This window comes from Oryctolagus cuniculus, chromosome 3 (genome assembly GCF_051225735.1).
Source record: "Oryctolagus cuniculus isolate XC-2025 breed Fujian yellow rabbit chromosome 3, ASM5122573v1, whole genome shotgun sequence".
Lineage (NCBI taxonomy): Eukaryota > Metazoa > Chordata > Mammalia > Lagomorpha > Leporidae > Oryctolagus > Oryctolagus cuniculus.
This window is the reverse complement of record NC_142869.1, coordinates 94188576-94209697: the sequence shown is the minus strand read 5'-3', so window position 1 is coordinate 94209697 and position 21122 is coordinate 94188576. Positions and strand designations below refer to the sequence as shown.

The window sequence follows — 21122 nt, the reverse complement described above, 5'->3', positions numbered from 1 at the left end:
TGAAATGGGCAAAGGACTTAAACAGACATTTTTCAAAAGAGGAAATCCAAATGGCCAACAGACACGTGAAAAACTGCTCAGGATCATGAGTCATCAGAGAAATGGAAATCAAAACCACAATGAAGTTTCACCTCACCCACGTTAGAATGGCTTTCACACAGAAATCAACAAACAACAAATGCTGGTGAGGATAGTGGAAAAAGGTACCCTAATCCACTGTTGGTGGGAATGTAAACTGGTAAAGCCATTATGGAGGAAAGTTTGGTGATACCTCAGAAATCTGAATATAGACCTACCACATTTTCCAGCTATCCCACTGCTGGGAATTTAACCAAGGGAAATGAACTCAGCATATGAAAGAGTTATCTGCATCTCCATGTTTATTGCAGCTCAATCCATAATAGCTAAGATATGGAATCATGGCCGGCGCCGCGGCTCAACAGGCTAATCCTCCGCCTTGCGGCGCCAGCATACCGGGTTCTAGTCCCGGTCGGGGCGCCGGATTCTGTCCCGGTTGCCCCTCTTCCAGGCCAGCTCTCTGCTGTGGCCAGGGAGTGCAGTGGAGGATGGCCCAATTGCTTGGGCCCTGCACCTCATGGGAGACCAGGAGAAGCACCTGGCTCGTGGCTTTGGATCAGCCCAGTGCGCAGGCCGCAGTGCGCAGGCCACAGTGCGCCAGCCATGGCGGCCATTGGAGGGTGAACCAACGGCAAAAGGAAGACCTTTTTCTCTGTCTCTCTCTTTCACTGTCCACTCTGCCTGTCAAAAAAAAAAAAAAAAAAAAAAAAAAAAAAGATATGGAATCACCCCAAATACCCATCAACTGCAAACTGGATAAAGAAATTAGGGGATATGTACACCATGGAATATTACACAGCAGTAAAAAACAAAAAAACAAAAAACGTTGTTTGCAACAAAATGGATAATGCTGGAAAACATCATACTTAGTGAAATAAGCCAGTCTGATAAGGACAAATACGATATGTTTCCCTTGACTTGTGATACAGAACACCTAATAGGTAATCTAGAGAAGTGAAATTGACACTCTGAAAAGCAATGAGTTTGAAAAGCCCTTGTCTCACCTGTTGAGGAAGTTTTTTTTTTAATACTATTAGTTGAACTCTTTACTTAACATAGAGTTAATCATATGTGTATAAAGTTAACTAAGAATAGATCTTACAAAAAAGTAACAATAGGAATAGGAGAGAGAGGAGGAAAAGGGCTTGGAGAGTAAGTGGAGGGTGGGAACGGTGGAAAGAATCACCATGTTCCTAAAGTTGTAATTATGAAATATATGAAGTTTATATTCCTCAAATAAAAGGTTTCTGGGAAAAAATAATCCAGTGAGATAAAAGCTGAAATTGTGGGGCTGCATTGTGGTGCAGTGGATTAAACAGTACCATCTGTGACTCTGGCATCCCCTATGAGCACTGGTTCACTGGTTATTCCAATTTCAATCCAGCTCCCTGGTAATGCATCTGGGAAAGCATCAGAAAATGGCCCAAGTACAAGGCTCCTGGCTTCAGCCTGGCCCAGCTCTGGCCACTGCAGACATCTGGGGTATGAACCAGGGTGTGCTCAATTTTTGTTTTTCTTTTTTCTCTCTCTCTCTCTGTAAACTCTGCATTTCAAATAAATAAATAAATCTTTTTTAAAAAACAGCTGTAGTTGTTTATGAGAACTGAAGGTGGGAAAAAAAGCTGCACAGGATATATATAAACCACTAACAAAGTAACTTGCTAAAGCTGCAAAAGATAGAAAATAACTTTTACTTTTCACATTCATTAATAAAATGCTCTACAATATAAAGCAGATTTGGATAACACACAAATCTCATTAAAGTTTACTTGATATTACTGACATAAGTCCTATGGTTTGAATTTAGGAGATATTTCAATTGCCTTTAATAGAAGAAAATAAGAAAACAAAGTGCATAATTTGCATTCTTGTGGTTACGTTTTTAAACCATAGTAACACCAGAGTTAATGCACAAATTCTTAAGATTTGTAATTTTCATTTTTTTTGTTTGGTATACAAGGATATGTAAGTCACTTTAACATAATTGTCTTCAAGTTACCTGAACATTCTCATTCCATTTTTCAGCAAAAACCTTGTCTGGAAATTCTGCAGGTAGAGATAATTGTTCCTTAAATATTTTAACATACTGTGGAAAACCAAACGAATTCATTAAGTGTATCTGTCTGTGAGAAAATCGTGACTTCACTCTTTTTTCTAGGAGTTCCAAAATATCCTTAAAAACAAACAGAAATCTTTGTTAAGATAATTACACCAATGTTATAGGTATATGTAAACTACCACCTCTAATTAATAATGCTTATTCTTTAATACATTATTAAGCATTAAAAAAAAAAAACTTCATGAAAATTAAACAAAACACTTCCAGCCACTTGCAGGCTTGGAGATGCCATGTCTTTTTCCTGTATTATTCTCAGCTAATGTGATCTATAATGATTGCTAAGGAAAAATTGTGACAATTTAATGACTAGTCATATCCCTCAGTAAAAATAAAAGGAAACTTGATACATTCTATGAAGAATTCAAATAACAAATTAATAAAACACAGTGAGCTTATTACATTCATAAGAATTTAAACATCTTCATAGTTTTATGTAACAAAGACTCAAGAAGCAGGAGGTGTAATGAGGCAAACTTCAGTTTGTTAAGCTATCTATAAAATTAAGCTACCACAATCAGCTATAGGAATCAACTGCAGGAGAGCAAACAGGTAAGAATACAGTATAACACTGGGAAGGAATCTGCCTTTTTGTTTTTTTATAGTAATATTCTTAAAAACCACTTGTATTTGTATCATTTCTTCTTTTTTTCTAAAAATGTATTTTATTTGAAAGGTAGACTTATATATAGAGACAGAGCCAGAAAGAAAGATTTTTCATCTGCTGGTTCACTCCCCAAATGGCCACAACGGCCACATCTGAGCTAACTGTAAACCAGGAGGAGCCTAAAGCTTCTTCCAGGTCTCCCATGTTGGGGCAGGAGCCCAAGCAGTTAGGCCATCCTCCATTATTTTCCCAGGCACATTACCAGGGAGCTGGATTGGAAGTGGAGTAGGCAGGACTTCCACCAGCACCCATATGGGCTGCCAGTGCTGCAGGCAGAGGCTTTACACACTATATCACGGCGCTGGCCCCTGTGCCATTTTTCTTAAGGAGAAATTAGATACTAAGTTTACTGTCAAAGAACACTAGATGCCAAAAGATAACTAACATATCCTACTTGTAAGAATGAAGGAAATACTCTCACAAAACTGATATGCATTCAAACTGCCCCAGATATCAGGAGCACAGTATGGAAGTTGTCTTTGTCATGTATGAGGAAACATCAAACACTGAGTGAAAAATGGAATTAAAAGATAATATACATTTCCCATGAACTTATGGAAGTCTCCTTACAGCTGGATAAGAACTCATTTCTAATTTTTTTAAAGATTTATTTATTTATTTGAAAGGCAGAGTTACAGAGAGACAGAGGCAGAGAGAGAGAAGTCTTCCATCCGTTGGTTCACGCACCAGATGGCTGCAATGAATGGAGCTGTGCCGATCCAAAGGCAGGAGCCTGGATCTTCTTCCTGGTCTCCTATGCGGGTGCAGGGGCCCAAGGACGTGGGCCATCTTCTACTACTTTCCCAGACCACAGAAGAGAGCTGAATTGGAAGAGGAGCAGCCACAACTCGAACTGGTGCCCACATTGGATGCTGGCACTGTAGGCAGCAGCTTTACCTGCTACACCACAGCGCTGGCCCCTCTAAATATATTTTTAACACTGAGCTTAAACAATCTTTCAAAAGATTTTATGGTATACAGAATTACCCAAATCACCTAACAATTCCCCTTCTACTTATACAACCAAGGGAAATGTAAAAGTATATGCAACAGGTCCAGCACTGTGGTGCAATAGGTAAAGCCATAGCCCTCAGTGCCAGCATTACATATGGGCACAAGTTGGAGTTCTGGCTGCTCCACTTCCAATCCATCTCCCTGCTAATGTGCCTGGGAAAGCAGTGGAGAATGGCCCAGGTGATTGGGTCCCTGCACCCACATGGGAGACCCGGATGAAGTTCCTGGCTTTGGCCTGGCCCAGCCCTGGATGTTGTGGCCATTTAGGGAGTGAACCAGCAGATGGAAGATCTTTCTGTTTCTCCCTCACTCTAACTCTGCCTTTCAAATAAATAAATCTTTTTAGAAATGTATATCCACCAAAAAACACATAAATGAATGTTTACAGCACTATTATTCATAGTAACTTAAAACATGTAAAGACCCCAAATGTCCATAAATTTGTGATTAGATAAACACAATGTGGAATAGCTATACAATGGAACATTAGTTGGCAATAAAAAGGAACAAAGAACTGATAAATTCTACATTATGGATATATCTTGAAAACATTATGCTAAGTGAAAGAAGTCAGTCAAAAAGACTATTTTTATCTTCTAAAAACATTCATGAAATGACACAATGTCTGGCAGGGATGGAAGGATTCAGTGAAGGATAACAAGAGCTAGTTTGTTGTTACTGCTGAAGCTATGGAAATCAGGGATTACTACTTGATTCTCTTCTATGCATACTGTTGAAATTTTCTATAATAAATTATTTTAAAAGAGCATGCAGAGAAGCCCAAAAATAAAATTTTTAAATATAGCCAGGTAATTCTCATAATAGCAAGGTAAGGAAACCAGGCACAAAGAAACAATTCAAATGATCAAAATGGGATAATGGTTAGTTTGTGAAAGATAACTAGAACGATGAAAAGCTTGGGGTGGGAGGAAAGGAAATGGTAAATGGAAAATGTAGAATGCTTTTAAAGGTCAAGGAAAAGTGTCAGTATGACAAAAATGAAAGAAATGATATTCAGAGAGATAGGAATATTCACCTTCTAAAATTTTCTATTAAGGAAGACTTCTAAATTAACCATACAGGTAGGTGCTAAAAAAACAGTAAAAATGATATTTATGCAATTAACAATTAACAGCCCAAACATAGGAATGTCATGGAAATGGAAGTAAAAGATGTTTTAGTGGTAGATAGCAATATCAACACAAGTTAGCAATGTGGGGATACAGGGTTCAGTTTGAAAAACGGGGGACAGGAGAGGACAGTGCAGCATTATGGTTTAATGAGTTAGGCTACCACTTGTGGTACCAGCATCCCTTGTTGGGGTGTCGGTGTGAGTCTCAGCAGCTCTGCTTCTTCTGATTCAGCTCCCTGCTGATGCACCTGGAAGGCAGGAGATGAAGGCCTCAGGTGCTTAGACCCTTTCCATCTTTGTAGGAGATCTGGATGGGTTTTCTGATTCCTGGCTTTGAATTGGCCCAGCCTAGGCTTCTGAGACTGTTTTGGGGATAACCAGTGGCTAGAAAATCTCTTTGTCTCTGTCTGTCTCTCTTTCTCTGTCACTCTGTCTTAAATAAAAGGAAAAAAATAAAGCCGGAATTCCTTGCACAGCAAAAAAGGCTGCCTGCTCCCAGGCAATTACTGCTCCATCCATCCTTCTATTCTCCGTAAATATGAATACCTAGATACAATTACACTTGAAAGAACTATGCAGTTGGAGAATTATACATACAGAATAAAAATAAATCTCTGGGAGCCAGGATTGTGGCGTTATCAGATAAAGCCATTGCCTGTGACACCGGCATCCCAAATGGGTGCCAGTTTGAGTCTTAGCTGCTCCTTTTTTGATCCAGCTCCTTACTAACATGCCTGGGAAAGCTGCAGAGGATGGCCCAAGTGCTTGGGCCCCTGCACCCATGTGGAAGGACCTGGAAGAAGCTCCTGGCTCTGATTTGGTCTAGCCCTAGTCATTGTGGCCATCTGGGGAATGAACCAACAGATAGAAAGTCCCTCCCTCTCTCTTTCTTTAACTCTTTCAAATAAATAAATCTTAAAACAAAAACACAAACAAAGAAAACTGAGAAAACTGCAAGTTACTCTGAGTCAATAAAATTTGCCACTGCCTCCTCTATGTAAAAATAATCTTTTAGATATGAAAACTGGTGCTTCCTTTAACCCTGTGATATCTCATACTTTTGGCAAGGTTGGAATACATACAATAGAGAGCCTTTAGTCAGATGCTCTATAAGGGAGGCTAATTCTGAAGGTATACATCATAAGCTCTAGAGTGCAAGGAAAGGAGGTACAAAGACAGTAACTCTGTAGATAAAGAGCACTGGAAAGAGGACTCTTGAACAATGATTTACACTTTTCTAAAGAAGAAAAGTAACTATAGGAAAGGAGAATAAGTAAATGGGCCTGATATAGCCTGCCAGGAAAGGAGAGTAAAAAAGATGGAAAAAGCGTTGGAGGGATGGCAGTCATGGTATGGGAGAAGAGTTTTACTTGAATTCACAAGTTCATACTATGCGAGGAAAAAAAGCAAACATAAAAAGGCCTGTCTAGCTATCCAATGGCACATAAGATTCACTATGTATAATTCCCTCACAAAGTAAAGTGACAATGACATTGAAATTAAGGTTAAAATCATTCTAAAATCTTCCAAGGAATGAAGAAACCACTCTGCTGTAACTGCTAGATGGAATCTCTACCATTTCTGGAGATGCATAATTACAAAGTTAGGATAATTCATTTTTTGAGTTGATTTCAAGCATTTCAAAAATATTAAAAGAATCCTAAGTGTAAAAATAAAATTAGCATAATCCAATTGCATTTTTTTTCCTGTAGTTATTTCGTTGGGAAGAGGGTGGTCATTAGTATATAGGTAGCTATAGGTTCTCCTCAATTTAAGGATCAATGCACTATGCATTGTTAGAATAAAATTTTGAAAATCCTTAATACAATGACCAACATAAATGAAAAAAAGACTAATTATATGGTCAATTGTCAATTAAGTTTGAATTTTGTGAATACTAAACTCCATTTTTTAAGTAGAAATACTTACCAGTCTACACGTAAGACCAATAACTGATACTGGAGTCTGTGCAGTCTGAGAAATATCAAAAAGATTATAAAGGAGTGTTTGATTTTTATGATGAGCAAAAAGATCAAATTCATCTAATATGAAGATCACAGGGCAACTGTTAGTACGGTCACCTAAGATGAAAGAAAAGCTTCATATTAATGAGCTATTATGTAAATATTTTTCAAATTTCCAAAGTATCTACTACATTTCAGTAAGCCTCAATTCAAAAAGCATACAGTTATAACTTACTTTAGGTAGGGTACTTACCAGTGCATGTACACTCATTAAACAGAAAAAATTATTCCCTCAGGTAATTTATAGTCTAGTTACTAGAATCCAGTTTGTGGATAAAAAACTTTAAAATAATTTAAATGACTAATTATGCAAATGTAATTCTTTAATAATTATAAAATTGGCAAAGGTTTTTCAATACCTATATAGAACCAAAACACACTGGGATTGAAATATAGTCACTAACTAATGAATAAAATTGCTTTAAAAGAGAACTGTTTCACTAGTAGAAATGCAAAATATTTTACTATAGAAATAATAAACAATGTTGAGACTACTGAAGTTCAAGTTAAATTTTAATTTCTTTTAACCACAATTTTAAATTTGGTATTTATTTATTTAATTTCTATAAAAGGGAGAGAGGCAGAGAAAGTGGTATCTCCTATCTGTTTGTTCACTCCCCAAATATCCACTGACACTGAGGCTGGGCCAAGCTGAAGCAGGAGCTAGGAGCTACAGCCAGGCTTCCCATGTGAGCGGGAAGGACTAACTACTTGAGCCATCACTGCTGCTTCCCAAAGGTACACATTACCAGGAAGCTGGAATCACCTTTTAAGGAAGAGTTTAGAAATATGGTTTCTCTTAAGTATAAAGCTTTTATTCCAGAATTCTACTCATTAAAGTTCACGCCAGGAAGTATCTGCATGATCATCTAAGCATTTCCTAACTATTAAAAAGACAGAAACAAAAGTCAGTAACTTAAAAAATTATGGTGGGGCTGGCACTATGGCATAGCAGGTAAAGCCCCCACCAGCAGTGCTGGCATCCCATGTGGAAGCTGGTTCAGGTTCACTTCCAATCCAGCTCCCCGCTAATGTGCCTGAGAAAGCACAGAACATGGCCCAAGAACTGGGCCCTGCACCCACATGGGAGACCTGGAAGAAGCCCCTGGCTCCTGACATTAGCATGGCCCAGCCATGGCCATTATGGCCATTTGGGGAGTGAATCAGTGGATAAAAATCTCTCTTCTCTCTCTGTAACTCTTTGAAATATATAAATAAATCTTAAAAAACTCATCACATATTTATAAAATGGAATGTATAAGAAATCATAAAATGATGCACAGCAAAATTTACTGATTACAAAACAAGAAAAATGATTTCATTCTTGTAAAAAACTCTATCTCTCTCTCATTTGTATCAGTGGTGTAGGATGTAGGTGAATAAAAATAAAAAGCCAAATGTTAACTGAGATAATCACCATTATAGTAGTGGAATAACAGTAATCATTATTTTACTTTTTTATATTTGTGTATTTTATGAGTTTTTTCCTAAATGTATGTATTACCTTTATTCAGGAGAAAAGTAAAATTAAAAACAAATTATTTTGACAGCACAAAACAAGTTAATATTTACCTTTTTTTAAAGCTTCCAGAAGAAATGAAAGGTTTTCAGCAAAGCTTCCCTGGGTAACAAAATAAGATACCATGACATGAAGTCCAGTGAAATAAAGAATAAAAATGGGCTATCTGACTCTCAGACTTTATGTAGACACTATATGTAAACTTTTTCCTAGTAAACCAGGGTTAGTGGTCAGTTTTCAACTGTCTGAGAATGTGTATTATGATCTAAAACTCAAACATAAAGGTAGAGATGATACTACACCAAAACCAGCAATACTGTGTCATATTTATAATTTTACATAGATATAACCAGAATACTTTAGAATACAACCTTAATATTATAGATGATTTTTAATAAGTTATTAGATATAATTATCCAGATACTGCAGATTGAGGGCAGAGTAAGAACTTCCACATATTGTGATGACTGCATGCTGTAATGCTGACACCATTTCTAAGGCAGGGCAAAAGCCATTGCCCATAATTTACTATAACATAATAAATATAACATACCATAATAATAACCATAATTGGCATATAACCTTTCAACCTGTTGGGAAATTAGTGTTCAAAGTTACTAAAAGGTTGAGCTGTGTTTTAAAAAATGCTGAGTATATACTTACATATAAATATATGAAGGAACTTTCCATAAAATTCATGGAAAAACAGAATTAAAAGACAAGTTTGTTTTGGTGAAAAAAACTGAAGTCCATACATTTTTTTTTTTTTTTACAAAATGTATCTTCTGTGAACTTTTTGAATATCCCTTACATAAAATGGCATAGTATTGGAATATAACCTACAGAAATTCTCTGTTATACTATTTATCATCTCCAGATTACTTGTATTATCTAGTACAATGTAAGTCCTATAGAGTTGCACTATATATACTGTACTGTTTAGGTAATAATGACAAAGAAAAATAACTGTACATGTTCAGCCCAATTGCAATTTCCTTCCTACATATTTTTAACCTATAGTAAGTTGAATTTGCAGATCCAGAACCATAGCGATGAAGGACCAATTACACGTGATGAAGAATGACAACAGAATTAGGATAGGATGATAAATTTTGTCTTTTATTTCATATAAGTTCAATATGAATATTTTCAGTTAGGAATGTTAGAAAAGGCTATCGAGAGCACATGGAAACCAAAAGCCAAACTGAACTCATTCAATGGGAACTCTTATTTGATTACACAGGGCACTAACTTCAACACTGCTTTGTAAATAAGAGGTAGAATATTAAAATTTATAGAAGGGACATTTTGAACTTGTACTTTAAAGATCTACAAACTATGGAATGAGAACATATGGTTCACTCCAATTTTTATGCACATTAAAAAATTAGAATCCTAAATGCTAGGAATCTTACACACTACGGCTGCAGCACTGCAAAGGGAGCATAAGGTTGCAAAGTTATAATGGCAGCACTACATAATTACCAGTGACCAGAAAATGAACTTGGAATATATGTAACCTACTTCAATTGTGTAACTAGTATGAGGACAGGTAATTTCATTGTGAAAATCAGGGCAGGTACATTAATCATGCTTTTTTAGATCTCATAAATTAGGCAATAGGTAAAAAGTTTAGTGAAAGTTATAAAACATTTAAACCAGTTTCTTTACTGATGTTCACTTTCCTGAGAATTCAAGATGTTACAGTAAGAAGGGATAAATTTATGAAAACATGATAGTAAGAGAGAACAGATTTATAGCACATCACTACTCAAAGTACTTTTTTTTAAAAAAAAAACTTAAATGTTTATTGTTTCCTGTATTCTTTATAATAGTTCTGTGAAGTACATATAAAATAATGCCCACTTAAAACATGAAGAATCTTAAATTAGGAGACATTCATTAATCCAGGATCACTAAGAAGTCAACTGGTAGTAAGACAAAAAAATCTAAAATCACTTATTGTAGCTTCAAATTCAGCACATTTTCCACTATGCTCTGCTACCCAAATGTGCTAGAGCATAGAATGGAGAATCAGAGTATTTAGTTTATACATAAATAGGCAAACTTAAAGAGTATCTGATCTAAACCTTGACTTTTCAGGTATTTTATGGCTAGTATAATCTTACTCCAAAAACACCCAAATGCAAGATTTAGTGACTGTATCCTAATACATTATATATTATTATGAAAATTTGGCAAATTTTGATTTATAATCCTAGAACTCCTAACCTAAATGTCCAGAAATATAAAACATATGTTATAGAGACTTTAATTTGAAGTTTAATAAAATAACTGCAGATACTTACAAAAACTTTATCTCCAACTGCATTTTCCAGATTTAACTGCCTTGTGATTTCCTTTAGAGCAATTTTATCATTGATCTGCAAGAGTCCTAAAATAAAGTCCATTTAAAAGTATTTAATTTAAATGAAATATGCGTTTGACACAGATCGCTTTATAGTCAAGCCTATTTTCCACTATTTTTAAAATTTAAGTGGAGGGGCCAGCACTGTGGTGCAGCAGGTTAACAACCTGGCCTGAAGCGCTGGCATCCCACATGGGCGTCAGTTCGAGACCCGGCTGCTCCACTTCCTATCCAGCTCTCTGCTATGGCCTGGGAAAGCAGTGGAGGATGGCCCAAGTCCTTGGGCCCCTGCACCCTCACGGGAGACCCGGAACAAGCTCCTGGCTCCTGGCTTCGGATCGCCGCAGCTCCAGCCATTGCGGCCAACTGGGGAGTGAACCATAGGATGGAAGACCTCTCTCTCTCTCTGCCTCTTCTCTCTCTGTGTAACTCTGACTTTCAAATAAATAAATTAATTTAAAAAAAATTAAGTGGAAAGAAGAGTCAAACCCATTCACAGTACTTTCTTTTTAAAACTTAACAATAATGACATTATCTCATAGAGACAAAAAACAATCTTTCTTGGAGTTAGTATTATTTTCCAAAAGGAAAACTAAGACAAAACTAGAATTCTTATGTGCCTCTTTTATTGTTAGTTTGTAATTTATTTGAGGTAGAAAGAGATGAAAAGAATGAGACACACAGACAAAGCAGTGCACTGCCATCCACTGGTTCAGTTCATGAACTCAGCAAAGGCTGAGGATGAGAAGGACAGAAGCCAGGAACCTGGAACTTAAACCAGTTTTCCCAAGTAGGTGGCAGGAATCCAGCTACCTGAGCCACCACCTCTTCCTAACAGGAAGCTAGAATCAGAAGCTGGAGTCTGGAGTCGAATTCACATACTCTAATATGAGATGTGGATGTTTTAAGCAGTGTCTTAACCACTAGACCAGATGTCTAGCACTATTATGATTTTAATTTCTAAAATTATTGTTTGTTTTGCATGCCATCCTTCAAATCAGTTTTATTCTCTGAAGGGACAGGGCACCAAAGATTAGTTTTTTACAAATGGCCAATAGCCTACAGTGGAGACCAAATGCCCATCCCTATCCTATCATTTGTAACATTGTAAATTGCATTACTCTTGTCATTTATCCACTATTAATATATTTTTTTTGACAGGCAGAGTGGACAGTGAGAGAGAGGACAGAGAGAAAGGTCTTCCTTTGCCTTTGGTTCACCCTCCAATGGCCGCTGCGGCCTGCAGGCTGCGGCCGGCGCACCGCGCTGATCCGAAGGCAGGAGCCAGGTACTTCTCCTGGTCTCCCATGGGGTGCAGGGCCCAAGCACTTGGGTCATCCTCCACTGCACTCCCTGGCCACAGCAGAGAGCTGGCCTGGAAGAGGGGCAACCGGGACAGAATCCGGTGCCCCGACCGGGACTAGAACCCAGTGTACCGGCACTGCAAGGCAGAGGATTAGCCTACTGAGCTGTGGCGCCGGCTATCCACTATTAATATTTGCTGAGACTGTTCAGTGTTACGGTTACAAGGATGGAAGATCTGCCTTTCACACTCGGATAAAGGATATGAACAAACAGAAGCAACTTCAGTGTGGTAACAATGACAGTTCAGGACCCTACAGATTCACAGTGAGAAATGAGGATATCCAGGGCTTTATTTTGTAATGCAGAGGCCACACAGTGGCCCCAACCCCACTTCCCATCCTGCACCTCTTAAATGTTTATCACTCTAGGAGACCCAGCAATCCCCTTCATGATCTTTTGAAGATCACTGAACTGGAAAATTATACCCTTATTTCTCTTAAACAGATCAATAGCATTACTTACAGAATTCATTTTACATAGATAGCAAAAGTTACAGTAAAATTTACTAAAATTTAATTTCTAAAATTATTGTTTACCATATGCTAAAGGTTGCTAACATGGATCTAAGTTTTAAAATCTAATTATTGGCCGGCGCTGCGGCTCACTTGGCTAATCCTCCGCCTGCAGCAACAGCACCCTGAGTTCTAGATCCAGTTGGGGTGCCGGGTTCTGTCCTGGTTGCTACTCTTCCAGTCCAGCTCTCTGTTGTGGCCTGGGAGTGCAGTGGAGGATGGCCCAAGTGCTTGGGCCCTGCACCCACATGGGATACCAGGAGGAAGTACCTGGCTCCTGGCTTCGGATCGACGCAGCGCACCTGCTGAGGCGGCCATTTTGAGGCGGTGAACCAACAGAAAGGAAGACCTTTCTCTCTGTCTCTCTCTCACTAACTCTGCTGGAAAAAAAATCTAATTATCACTACAGAAGTAAAACATACAAGTGGGTTTAGATTAACAATGTAAGAACCCCATGTGGTTAATATCATTTCCAATGGAAAATGATAATATACTTACCATTTAGGTGAACTTGTAATATATTTTCACTTGCTTCTCCTATTTCCATGAGTTCTTTCAAAGCATGATTTATTAACTAAATAAATATGAAAAGTTTATTGAATATTTAATAATACATAAAAGATGAAAATAAAAATTTTTTAAACTATAAATGAGAACAGACCATAAACAAATTGTTTCTTTTAATTAACAAATAAGATCTAATTTTTCACATTTTTTATATCTTTTTCTTCTTAAGATATCAGAGCCAGGACTGTTAATCACATTCACCAAACCATCTATCTAAACTTCTAATAAGCCTACAAATATGCCTCAGGTTTTAAGATATATTTCTTTTTATTTTAACATTTATTTTACTTATTCAAAGACAGAGTTAGAGGGGGGGACAGGGAAGGAAGGAGACAGGGATATAGGAAGAGAGGGGGAGAGGGAGAGGAAGAGATACAGAGAGAGAAACAGAGGGGGAGAGACAGAGAGGGATTTTTCATCTGTTGACTACTCTCCAAATGACTGCAATGGCCAGGACTCGGCCACGTCAAAGCCAAGAGCTTCATCCAGGTCTCCCATGTGGGAGCAGGGACCCAAGCACTTGCACCTTCCTCAGCTGCTTTTCCAGTCCCATCAGCAGGGAGCTAGGCTGGAAATGTAGCAGCTGGGATTCAAATTGATGCCAGTGCTGCAGGTGGTAGCCTAACTGTTACACCACAACACTGGCCCCTGAGATATATTCCTTTGCACAGCACTCTAAACTATAGTCCCTCATGAATTTGATGACTTAGTATATTATTTATCTCATTAACATCTGCTCTATCAAACATCATTAAAATCAGTTAAAAGTTATTTAATAATGTATATCAGAACAACACTAAATGATTATAAAGTCTACTCCCCATTATAATAATGCTATGAAGTCTACTCCCTATAATAATGACTACTAAAACAGTTATACTCAGAGCACAGTATCACTTTAAACTGTTTACAGACTCACATTGTCATAATTAAACGTATTTCTATGCCACTTGACATTCTTTGATTTGTGACACTGTCATTCTTGTGTTACAATATCATATATCTCTTCATAACATTATTGCATAAATTTTCAAAAAATTGAAAACAGAATTAAGAAAAGCTGAAATCTTTTTTTAAAGGAAAAGTCATTATAAAGTACTATTTCCAATATTAGAACAGGAAGGAACTATCAAAAAATAAATGGTCGTGCAAAGAGACTATAAACTAAAAAAATAAAAAAAATTAGATGGGATCATTAAAATTTAATGAAAACAGAAGGGTCATTCAGCAAAGTGTGACAATGAGTGAACTTTCATAAACAAAATTCACAATATGCTACTTTTATTTGTTACTGTACCGTATCTGTGCACAAGGAAAAAAACCAATATCAACATTATCTTAGATTTCACAAGAGAATATTAAACATGCCAGCTCTGTCTGGTTTATTCACATACCAGGGAATTCTACCTGGATCACAGGTAGATTAGGTCCTTAGGAAACATAGAAATCTCAGGATATAAACTGTCATTCCACTAGTAAGACACCGGACTACTAGTACAACTAAGAAGTGACATTGAAGAATTGCCTGAAACAAAAGTGGTACTTCTCTGCCTTTGGATCAGGTCAGTCTCTATCACAAGAGTATTCCCATATCCCTAACACGATACAAACTTGGTTCCACAAAATATTCTTTTGAGCATGTTTTTCATAGTAATCCACAGTGATTCTTTCCTCATCTCTTTTACTTACATGAGGGTTTTTTAAAAAACACAGGAAATAAGTGTTATCAAACACCTGCAAGGATTTCAAAAATTTTTTGCACTCTTATCTTTCAATTCCATTTTCCACAAACTTTTTGAAAAACACTTGTAATTATATTTTCTTTGGCTCTGATTTTAATTCATATATCAATTTATGTTTTGATGAATTACTGAAGAACATTCTAAATTCTTTGCATAATGAACCAAGAATACATTAATAATAACCCCATCTTTTATATATATATATATATATAGCGAGAACATGTATACGCAGACTTAGATAGGATTATAGCATTCTCTACACGTACCTTATTCTTTTTTTTTAAAAAGATTTTATTTATTTATTTGACAGGTAGAGTTATAGACACTGAGAGGGAGAATCAGAGAGAAAGGTCTTCCTTCCATCGGTTTACCCCACAAATGGCCACTAGGGCCAGCGCTGCGCCGATCTGAAGCCAGGAGCCAGGTGCTTCTTCCTGGTCTCCCATGTGGCAGCAGGGGCCCAAGCACTTGGGCCATCCTCCACTGCCTTCCCGGGTCACAGCAGAGCACTGGACTGGAAGAGGAGCAGCCAGGACTACAACTGGCACCCATATGGGATCCCGGGGCTGCAGGCAGAGGATTAACCTAGCACGCCAACGGCACTGGCCCCATCCACGTACCTTATTCTAAACACCAGCTTACTATGCTCTGCTTGAATCTGCTCACTAATGTTTTACGGAGGGTGTGTATGGCTTGAAATGATAAATTAATTGTGCATCTTCAAATAATTATTTTAGCTTCTATCTGGATATTGCTAAAATTTGTGGCATAATTAGCTAGGTAATCAACCATACCATTTAAGTCATTTTTTCTACGATCTGTCATCTTTTCAAAAATTTAAACTACATTTTACATTAAAAGTTTTTTTCTAGTTATTAATAGTACACTTACCAAAATAAAAAATTTGGTTTATCTTATGTAGCTAAAAATTAATATTATAAACATACCAGGACAACTCTCTTAAATTTGTCAGCATCCAGGGATTTTACAGGATCACCAAAAAGTACTGCAATAAACGGAAGATTCACCAATATGCAACTGGAAGAAATAACCTGTTTAACCATCGAGGAAGTTTGTCTACAATCAAAGTCTATGTAGAAGAGTACATTCAGTTTGATGCAATCCCAAATGTTAATTTTAGCTTTGACTGCCTGTGCTTCCGGGGTCTTTTCCAAAAAGTCTTGGCCTGTGCCTATATCTTGCAGGATTTCTCCAATGTCTCTAATAATTTGATGGTGTCAGGACGTAGATTTAAGTCTTTAATCCATGTTGAGTGGATTGTTGCGTAAGGTGAAAGGTAGGGGTCTTGCTTCATGCTTCTGCACGTGGAAATCCAATTTTCCCAGCACCATTTATTGAATAGACTGCCCTTACTCCAGGGATTGGTTTTGGATCCTTGATCAAATATAAGTTGGCTATATATGTTTGGATTGATTTCTGGTGTTTCTATTCTGTTCCATTGGTCTATCCATCTGTTTCTGTACCAGTACCATGCTGTTCTGATAACAACTGCCCTGTAGTATGTCCTGAAATCTGGAATTGTGATGCCTCCAGCTTTGTTTTTGTTGTACAAGATTGCGTTAGCTATTGGAGGTCTCCTGTGTCTCCATATGAATTTCAGCATCATTTTTTCCAGATCTGAGAAGAATGTCTCTGGTATTTTGATTGGTATCACATTGAATCTATAAATTGCTTTTGGGAGAATGGACATTTTGATGATATTGATTCTTCCAATCCATGAGCATGGAATATTTTTCCATTTTTTGGTATGTTCTTCCATTTCTTTCTTTAAGATTTTGTAATTCTCATCGTAGAGATCTTTAACATCCTTGGTTAAGTTTATTCCAAGGTATTTGCTTGTTTCTGTGGCTATTGTGATTATTGTGGCTAATGTTAATGGCTATTAACATTTGGGACTGCAACAAAGAGAAGTTTCTGTACTGCAAAAGAAACAGCCAGGAAAGTGAAGAGACAACTGACAGAATGGGAAAAAATATTTGCAAACTACCCAACAGATAAAGGGTTAATAACCAGAATCTACAAAGAGATCAAGAAACTCCACTACATCAAAACCAACAACCCACTTAAGAGATGGGCCAAGGACCTCAATAGACATGTTTCAAAAGAGGAAATCCAAATGGCCAACAGACACATGAAAAAATGTTCAGGGTCACTAGCCATCAGGGAAATGCAAATCAAAACCACAATGAGGTTTCTCCTCACCCCAGTTAGAATGGCTCACATACAGAAATCTACCAACAACAGATGCTGGCGAGGATGTGGGGAAAAGGGGACACTAACCTACTGTTGGTGGGAATGCAAACTGGTCAAGCCACTATGGAAGTCAGTCTGGAGATTCCTAGCATACAACCCAGCCACCCCACTCCTTGGATTTTACCCAAAAGAAATTAAATTGGCAAACAAGAAAGCTGTCTGCACCTTAATGTTTATTGCAGCTCAATTCACAATAGCTAAGACCTGGAATCTACCTAAATGCCCATCAACAGATGACTGGATAAAGAAATTATGGGACATATACTCTATAGAATACCATACAGCAGTAAAAAACAATGAAATCCGGTCATTTGCAACAAAACGGAGGAATCTGGAAAACATTATGCTGAGTGAATTAAGCAATATCATATGTTCTCCCTGATTGGTGACAACTAACTGAGCACTTAAAAGGAAACCTTGTGACGTGAAATGGACACTATGGGAAACAGTGATTTGATTAGCCCTTGTCCCAATTGTTGATGTACAATTTAATACTTTATCCCTTTTAGTATTTTTTTTGTTTTACTTAATACTTTTGGTTGAAGTCTGTAATTAACACACAATTATTCTTAGGTGTTTACATTTAACTGAAAAGTGATCCCTGTTAAATGTAAGAGTGGGAATAAGAGAGGGAGGAGATGTACAATTTGGGACATGCTCAATTGGACTTGCCCCAAATGGTGGAGTTAGAAATGTGCCAGGGGATTCCAATACAATCCCATCAAGGTGGCATGTACCAATGCCATCTCACTAGTCCAAGTGATCAATTTCAGTTCACAATTGATCACACTGATAGGTCTAAGGGTCAAAGGGATCACATAAACAAGACTAGTGTCTGCTAAAACTGATAGAATAAAAAAAGGGAGAGAAGGATCCAACATGGGAAGTGGGATACACAGCAGACTCAGAGAATGGCAGATGTCCTAAACAACACTCTGGCCTCAGAATCAGCCCTTAAGGCACTCAGATCTGGCTGAAGAGCCCGTGAGAGTATTTCAGGCATGGAAAGCCAAGACACTCTGGAAAAAACAAAACAAAACAAAACAAAACAAACACCTAAATGAAAGATCTCTGTGAGTGAGATCCCATTAGAAAGAACGGGCCATCAAAGAAGGAGGTACCTTTCTCTGAAGGGAGGAGAGAACTTCCACTTTGACTATGACCTTGTCAAAATAAGATCGAAGTCAGCGAACTCAAGAGGCTTCCATAGCCTTGGCAACTCACGACAAGAGCCTAGGGAGATTATTGATGCCATAAACAAGAGTGTCAATTTGTTAAATCAACAACAGGAGTCACTGTATACTTACTCCTCATGTAGGATCTCTGTCCTTAATATGTTGTCCAATGTGAAGTAATGCTATAACTAGTACTCAAACAGTATTTTACACTTTACGTTTCTGTGTGGGTGCAAACTGATGAAATCTTTACTTAATATATACTAAATCAATCTTCTGTATATAAAGAGAATTGAAAATGAATCTTGATGTGAATGGAATGGGAGAGGGAGCAGGAGATGGGAGGGTTGCAGGTGGGAGGGAAGTTATGGGGCTGGGGAAAGCCATTGTAATCCATAAACTGCACTTTGGAAATTATATTTACTAAATAAAAGTTTAAAAAAAATTTTGTGAATGGAATGTAATAGGAGAGGGAGCAGGAGATGGGAGGGTTGCGGGTTGGGGGGAAGTTATGAAAGGAAAAAGCCATTGTAATCCATAAACTGTACTTTGGAAATTTATATTTAGTAAATAAAAGTTAAAAAAGATTAAAAAATCAAAAAAAACAAAACAAAACAAAGAAGAGTACATACTGGGGCTTGACCTTGTATTTAGAATCACAGCTATTTTTTTAATGAAATTTTACAATAGAACAAACCACACTATTATGTTTTTGAATTAACTATAGGTTTAGAATTTTTTGTGTTTCAGATAGTTTGACCAAAGATAGTTTGATCTTTTTTTTTTTTTTTAAAGTTTTACCAATCTATTTATTTATTTATTCCAAAGGCAGTGTTATGGGGAGGGGAGAGGGCAGACAATGAGAGAAAAAGGGATCTTCCATCCAGTTGCTTATGCCCCAAATGGACTCAGCAGTCAGGGCTGGGCCAGGCCGAAGCCAGGAGCCTGGAATTGCATCTGGGTCTCCCACATGGGTGGTAGGGGCACCATCACTTGGGCCATCTTCTGCTGCCTTCACTGGTATATTAGCAGGCAGCTGAATTGGAAATGAAACAGCTACTACTTGAACGGGTGTTCATATGGGATGCCTGCCATTCGGCAGGCGGCTAAACCCACCAGGCACAATGCTGGCTCCCACAATAGTGTTTTAATTGTACTATGTTCTCATTTTTAAATTTGAACACATACTTTGCATTCTGGCTGCTCCACTTCCAATCCAGCTCTACTATGTGCCTGGGAAAGCAGTGGAAGATGGCCCAAGTGCTTGAACGGCTGGACCCTCGTGGGAGACCTGGAAGAAGCTCCTGGCTCCTGGCTTTGGCCTGGCCCAGCTTTGGCTGTTGTGGTCATTTGCGATGTGAACCAGCAGATGGAAGAATTGTTTCTCTTTGTCTCTTCCTCTCTGTGTAACTCTGACTTTCAAATAAATAAATAAATCTCTAAAAAAATTTCTGAATATCTATAATTATGTTGTGGTGAGTTCTTCTCCAAGAATAATCTATATCTCACAATTTACTGAATCTTTTTTATATCTAAGTGTACTGTTGCCTAAATCAGAAAATATAAAAGTGGAACAAGTCAAAGACTCCTCTTCATCTTTTCAATCTCTCAATATTAAAGTACAGCAGGAATAAACTGAGCTGTAACAAAATGGAACACTAGATGGGGAATTCTTCCAGATCTACTGAAGTCATACTAGGTGAATGGCTCCAGTGTACCAGAAAGGGGCTCTGATTTAAGAAATAAAAACAACTAAATTCAGCCTGGCCAAGAATAATCTATCAATTTTATTAACTGATATTACTTTTAAAATTTAATATACATAATAAAAAACACAGAAGCTTAAAAAAGAGATGAAAGAAAGAACACCAAACTAATGAAAAAGATTAACCACTATTAAAAATGTGTATTTTATGAAATAAATGTTTTGGCTTATTTAAGGCAGACTTAGATAAACAAAAAACAGACTAATAAAATGCATGACAAGGAACTAGACAAGAAGGAAGAGCTGTTTGAAAACTAAAAGGCAATATCACATTAGACTTTCAAATAAAGAAATAAATCTCTTTTTTTGGTTGTTTTTAAGAAAAATGCAGCAGCAGTAAAAATAGAACTGTCAGTGAAGGAAATCACATTGGTCATATGGTAGAATGCTGAGGGATAGGACAAAGGAATATAGGCATAGAGAAAAAGAAAACAAAGGTTTAATAACTGGATATTTTCTAATGGTAAAAAAGGACAAGATGAAATGAAAGCAAATATTCAAAATAAACTATTATTTACTGAAGAAAGGCTTAAGTTCATATTAACAGGGCATATACAGAATATCAGTTAAATTTTAAATGTTTATATATTTTTATTTATTTGAAAGTGACGAAAACATAAACAAACCAAGACAGATATCTTCCATCTGTTGGTCCACTTTCCAAATGCCTGGAACAGCCAGAGGTAGGCCAGGCTGAAACCAGGAGCCCAGAACTAAACCATTATATATTAGCAGGAAAACCAAGATAAATTAGCAGGACACTAGATCAGAAGTAGATGACGAAGGACTTGAACCAGCACTCTG

The 21122-nt window shown here is 37.3% G+C and overlaps 1 protein-coding gene across 14 annotated transcripts in view; it reads right to left on the bottom strand.

Annotated features, from left to right (window-relative positions):
• ORC4 (origin recognition complex subunit 4) overlaps positions 1-21122 on the bottom strand; it is a 74888-nt gene that overhangs the window by 17683 nt on the left and 36083 nt on the right. For 9 of the 14 annotated variants that reach the window (XM_017342836.4, XM_017342837.4, XM_089329204.1 and 6 more), the window contains 5 exons: positions 13294-13369; positions 10860-10945; positions 8604-8652; positions 6937-7088; positions 2078-2251 (listed from right to left, as the gene is read on the bottom strand). In XM_017342836.4, the coding sequence (XP_017198325.2) occupies positions 2078-2251; positions 6937-7088; positions 8604-8652; positions 10860-10945; positions 13294-13369 (537 nt within the window). Of the gene's footprint in view, positions 1-1982; positions 5256-6936; positions 7089-8603; positions 8653-10859; positions 10946-13293; positions 13370-21122 lie in introns of those variants that run through there. The other 5 variants (XM_089329200.1, XM_089329203.1, XM_089329202.1 and 2 more) reach the window with 2 other exon arrangements.